General features: G+C 54.6%; 1 protein-coding gene across 1 annotated transcript in view; it reads left to right on the forward strand.

The window, feature by feature from the left end:
• Positions 1–3792: 3792 nt before the first annotated feature.
• The window catches only part of CYHR1 (cysteine and histidine rich 1), a 12247-nt gene continuing 10210 nt past the window's right edge, over positions 3793–5829 (forward strand). Inside the window, exons 1-2 of the mRNA XM_007956063.1 lie at positions 3793–3885; positions 4083–4235. Of these exons, the coding sequence (XP_007954254.1) occupies positions 3793–3885; positions 4083–4235 (246 nt within the window). The remainder of the gene's footprint in view (positions 3886–4082; positions 4236–5829) is intronic.

Below are 5829 nucleotides of genomic sequence, written 5' to 3' on the forward strand. Positions count from 1 at the left end.
GCGCGGCGGAGGGGCGCGGGGAGAGCGCCCTGGGACGGGGTCCGGGGGCCGCAGCCCGAGGGCAGGTCCTCACAGCCCCACTCCACGTTCCCCTCCCCACACAGCAGAGGGCTCCCACCGAGATGGCCTCGGCCCCCTCCTTTCGGAACACCGCCCTCCGCGGGGACCCCAAAGTCCCTCTGACAGGTGTGCTGCTCCTCAGCGGGGCCTCTCCGCTCCACATCCCGCTCTCCAGACCCTCCTTTCCTTTGAAATCCGTCCCCTCCTCCAGCCCCGCCCCAAGCCCCACCTCTCGCGGCCCCTTCCCAAGGTCCCGCCTCTCAGAATCCCCAACCCCGCCCTCCGTGGAGACCCCGGTGGCTTTCTGTTCCTAAAGCCTTCTGCTGAGAGGTAGCGCCACCACCTCCTCTCCCAGTCCCTGCCTGCCTGCCCGCGCCAAGCCCCTCCTCTCCTCCCAGCTCCGCCCCAAGCTCCTCCCTTTCTCCCTGCTCCGCCCTAGGCCCCTCCTCTCTCCCCAGCCCCGCCTCAAGCCCCGCCCCTCCTCTTCCACAGGCCCCGCCCCAGGCCCTGCCTCTCCTCCCGGCCTCCCCCAGACCGCTCCGCTCCTTCCAGTCTCTTCCCCAAAACCCCTTCTCTCCTCCCCAGCTCTTTGCTCAGGGCCCTCCTGTGACAGCCCAGTTCCTCATCACCTATCCTTCCAAAGCATTCCTTTCACATGTTGTTAGGTGTCTGTCTAGTGGATTTCTATTCATAGTGAACCCATGTACAATAGAATGAAATTGCCCTTGTCCTGTGAGATCCTCACAATTTTTTGCTACGTTTGACTCCCCCGATCCAGCCACTGTATCAATCCATCTCATTGAGGGTTTTCTTGCTCTTTCTGCTGACCTCTATTTTACTAAGCATGATGTCCTTCTCCATGGACTGATCCCTCCTGATAACACGTCCAAAGTATGTGAGATGAAGTTTTGTCATCCTTGCTTCTAAGGAGCATTCTGGCTGTACTTCTCCCGACAGATTTGCTCATTCTTCTGGCAGTCCATGCCATTTCCAATATTCTTCGCCAACATCAATCCTTCTGCAGTCATTGTCCAGCTTTCACAGGCATATGAGGCAATTGAAAATACCATGCCTTAGGTTAAGTGCACCTTAGTCTTCAAAGTGACATCTTTGTTCTTTAACGTTTTAAAGTAGTCTTTTGAAGATCTTCCCCCATGCAATATATTGTTGGATTTCTTCACTGCCCTTAGATGGGCACAGATTGTGGATCCAAGTAAAATCAAATACCTGACAACTTCAATCTTTTCTCCATTTATCATGATGACGTCCAGTTTTGAGGATTTTTATTTTATGTTGGAATGTAATCCATACTGAGAGTTGTAATCTTTGATCTTCATTAGTAAGTGCTTCACCTTCAGGAAGCAAGGCTGTGTCACCTGCTACCTTGGGTTGTTAACGAGTCTCTCTTCAATCCCGATGCCACATTCTTCTTCATACAGTCCAGCTTCTCGGATTATTTACTCAGCATACAGACTGAATAAGTATGGGGAAAGGATACAGCCCTGACACATATCTTTCCTGATTTTAAGCCATGCAGTGTACCCTTGTTGTTTTAACAACTGCCTTTTTGGTCTATGTACAGTTTCTTCATGAGCACCATTAATGGAATTCCCATTCTTAACAATGTTACCCTTAATTTGCTATGATCCACAAGTCAAATGCCTCTGCACGGTCAATAAAACACAGGCAAACGTCTGTCTGGTTTTCCTTGCTTTCAGTCAAGATAGCCCTCGTTCCATGCCCTCTTCTGAATCCAGCTTCATTTTCTGGCATTTTATCCATAGAATCCTTCAATATTGCAGTTTGATGATTGAAATTTTCTCTTCAGTTCTTTCAGGTTGAGAAGTGCAGAGGGTGTTCTTCCCTTTTTAACTCCAGGTCTTGACACTTTCATTATAATAGTCTTCTTGAAATCTGTTCAGCTTTTTTACTTCATTACTTTTTCCATTTGCTTTAGCTATTCTACATTCCAAAGAAAGTTTCAGAGTCTCTTCTGACACTAATTTTGGTCTTTTCTTCCTTTCCTGTCTTTTAATGACCATTCATTTCTTAATGTATGATGTCCTTGGTGTCATCCCACAACTCATCTGGTCTTCAGTCATTTGTTTCCAGGGTGTCAAGTCTATCATTTGAGATGGTCTCTAAATTCAGGTAGGGTATACTCAAAAAATTGTCTTGTTTTGATTTTTTTTTCAGCTTGAACTTGAACTAGTTTGTTATGTTGTTGAGAAAAACTATTTCCCATGACTAGGTCATTGGTCTGGCAGAATTCTGTCATGGCATCGTTTCTATCATCCTTCTTCTACGAATCCTTCTTCACTTCCAACTTTCCCATTCCAATCGCCAGTAATTATCAATGATCTTGACTGCATGTGTGATCAATTTCAGACTGCGGAAATTGGTAAAAATCTTCAATTTCTTCATCTTTGGCATTAGTGCTTGGTGTGTACATTTGAATATTAGTCATATTAATTGGTCTTCTTTGTAGGTATATGGATTTTAACCTTTCACTGACAATGTTGTACTTCAGGATGGATCTTGAAATGTTCTTTTAGATGACTAACGTGGCACCATTCCTCTTCAATCTGTCATCTCCTGCATAGTAGACCATATGCTTGCCTGGTTCAAAATGGTCCTTTCCAGCTCACAAATGCCTAGGACGTAAACCCACTACGCACTGCCATCGAGTGCTTTCCGACTCACAGCAACACTATAGCACAGAGTACAACTGCCCCATGGAGTTTCCAAGGCTATCAATCTCTATGGAAGCTGACTGCCTCATCTATCTCCTGAGGAGCGGCTAGTGGGTTTGAGGCGCACATTATTTTTGATTAGCAGCTAAGTGATTTAACCACTGTACCACCGGAGCTCCTTATGTAAAATGTAAGTCCCTCATAGTGCCTAAGGCATTTGACAGCTAACCAGACGGCTAGCGGTTCAAACCCACCAGCCAGTCCTCAGAAGAAAGACTGGGCAACCTACTTCCTAGTGATACCGCCTCGGAAACCCAAAGAAGGGTCGCTATGAGTCGGGACCGACTCCACGGCACTGAGTTTGTTTTTTTTTTTTTTGCTCTATCAACCCGTATTCCTCCCCTACTGATCCCTGTCGCTGTAACCTCGGAGTAACTCTCCCAATCGCCCCGCCCCCCAGCCGCTCTAGCCTCGGCTCCTCTCGTTGGTGGCGGCGCTGTGGCTGCGCTCGCCGGTGCATCTGGAGGCCTGGCGTGCGGACGCCGAGCCACAGCCAGGCCGGCTGGGCGGCGGCTGGGCCTGGCCTCCCGTTCGCCGCTGCGTCGGGGGATCAGGAACTGCACAAGGCCGGCTGACGTCCCAGAGACCTGAGTTCCAAGGACGCGCCTGCGGCCCAGCCTTCCCGCTTCACCAAGCGCAGGCATCAGACCAGCAGGTGCGCCCCGGCTGTCCCTCGGCCCTCCTCTCCTCTGGCCCGACCTTCCCACTTGGGCTCTGGAGCCCCAGGGCTCATGCCCACCTTGCCCAGACCTCGCGCCCCTTCCTCCACTCTTTGCCTGGCCAAATATTGTTTTCCCCTAGGGGCCTCAGGGCCCAGAAATTTGAGGGCTGAACCTATCCCAACACTTAATACTTGGGGCTCTGGGACGAGGCAGTCCTGGAGAGCGGCCCTTGGGCTCCAGGTCGCTGGCTTTTGTGCTTTTTTTCTGTCCAAAGTTGAGGACCCCCTCTCTGGTACCTCATCAAACTCACCACTGCCATGACCCCAAAATCTGGGGGAGAATGGGGTACAGTCCTCTCCCACCTGGTGCTTGGAGTGGTGTCTCTGCATGCAGCTGTGTACACTGCCCAGGTGAGTAGATGGGGCAGGGGCAGGTGCTCCATGGGCCTTCTCTTCCTCTGGGCTGTGAGCCCCACCCCAAATTCAAGGACCCAGGCCAGTTCCCTGGAATTGGGGCGGGGTGGGGCAGATGTGTCTGGGGGCCAGGCTGCCGTGAGAGCCCCAGATCCCCTAGCTTAGAATATCACCTCCCTCCCCTGTGTTCACAGGCAAGTCGAGGGGCTGCTGCTGGCTTCTTGCTCCAGGCCTTGGCTGCCGCCAGCATGCTGGCCCCAGGGTTGTGCACAGATGAAGACTGTCTCGCTGGGGCCTGGGTGGCCACTGTCATCAGCTTACCCCTTCTGGCCTTTGATTTCCACTGGGTGAATGGGGACCGCTCCTCTGCCAACTTGCTCCTCGGAGGAGGCATGGTGCTGGCGATGGCTGGTGACCACCTCGGTGCTGAGGGCCGATCTGTGGCTGGTCAGGCAGTGGTGTTGGTGGTCTCAGTGACCATCCTCATTGTGGCCGTTTTCACGGCCAACACTCACGGGATGTGGGGGGGTGCAATGCTGGGTGTGGCTGGCCTCTTGAGTCGGCTGGAGGAAGACACACTGCTGCTGCTGCCTAAGGAGGACGTCTGCCGCTGGGCCCTAGCTGTGGGCAGTTGGGCCTACCGCCAGGCCCTGCACACACAGCACCTGCAGTGGGAGTGACAGTGGGGATGCAGGGTTGGACTGCTGCTCAGCTGTACCTCCCCCACTCCCATCACCTGCTCCTGGGGCCTCCTCCTGACACTTGTCATGGGGCAGAGTCTGGGCTTTGCCTTTCATCTGGATTCCACGAGGGGCCTTTCATAGACCACAGTCAAAGTGAACAGGAGGAAGTCTGAAGCATGCTTCAGAGTCTGATTTTGGGCTGGACATGGATGTAGATCCAGAGTGAGGCTTGAGCTCCAATAAACCTTAGGGATTCAGCAGGAATATTGACTCTGCCCATTCTTAAAGGGACTGGGTCTTCCACTGAGCTAGCTACCTAAGGCCCAGGGCAGCAACCGGTTCTCCTGAACAAAGGGAACAACAGGTGCTCTGCGACCAGCACAGGGCGGGCTTTATCCACCCTGGCCTCCTGCTGACATCTGTCAGGAGGGCCCCTGGCTGAGAGGACATAGTTCTGGGCTCTTGCTCTGTTGAGACACGGTGGAGCTCCAGATATCCTTGCACAGTCTGGCAGGTGGCCCTCTGGGCCGTGACCTTCACGGGCTGCGGGTGGGGTGGGGGCAGGGGAGGCATGTATCACAGCTGTTCCCAGAAACCCACATCCCCTCCCTGGGTCTCTAGGTATTCGCCCTCAGCCTGCTCGGAGGCCTGTGCCAGCCAAGACCCTCACTTTTCCCTGCGGACGCTTTTTCAGCGCTGCCCCTAGAGTCAGGAAACTGGTTTTGCCAGAGCAGTGGGTTCCCCGGAGGCAGTGCCCCTGCTGGCGTCTCTTGGAAGCACATCCGGTCCCGCGACAGGACTGGGTGCCGGACTGGTTTGCTCGCTCGGGCCCATCCAATCCGGCGAGCCAGACCAGAGCCCCCCGTCCGCAAACCCAAGTCCTGGGCACAAAGGCGCAGTTCCACCGAGACGTTCAGGGCTCGGGACTGCCTTCCGCCCCGCTGGTCAGGCGGATGCGACCTCCGCGAGGGCTTCCCTGCCACAGTTTCACTCCCTGCCGTGGCCGCCGCGGGCCCGCTCCCTTCCTGCCCACCAGCTGCAGGGGCGGGCACTCAGGTGGCCTCACGCGCCCATTGGCCCCGGCCGCCGCGCCGAGCCGCGCTTCCATTGGCCACGCGCGCATTCACGTGACCGGGAGGACGGAGGGGGCGGTGGCGGCGGAAGGGGGGCGCCCCGCACAGCGAAAACAAAGATGGCGGCCGCGCCGGGGTCGGTGGCCGCTGAGGCTGAGGGGAGACGCGCGGGCCGGGCCCTGTGA

The sequence above is a fragment of the Orycteropus afer genome, unplaced genomic scaffold (assembly GCF_000298275.1).
Source record: "Orycteropus afer afer isolate SDZICR_OR568_19922 unplaced genomic scaffold, OryAfe1.0 scaffold00574, whole genome shotgun sequence".
Taxonomy (NCBI): Eukaryota; Metazoa; Chordata; class Mammalia; order Tubulidentata; family Orycteropodidae; genus Orycteropus; species Orycteropus afer.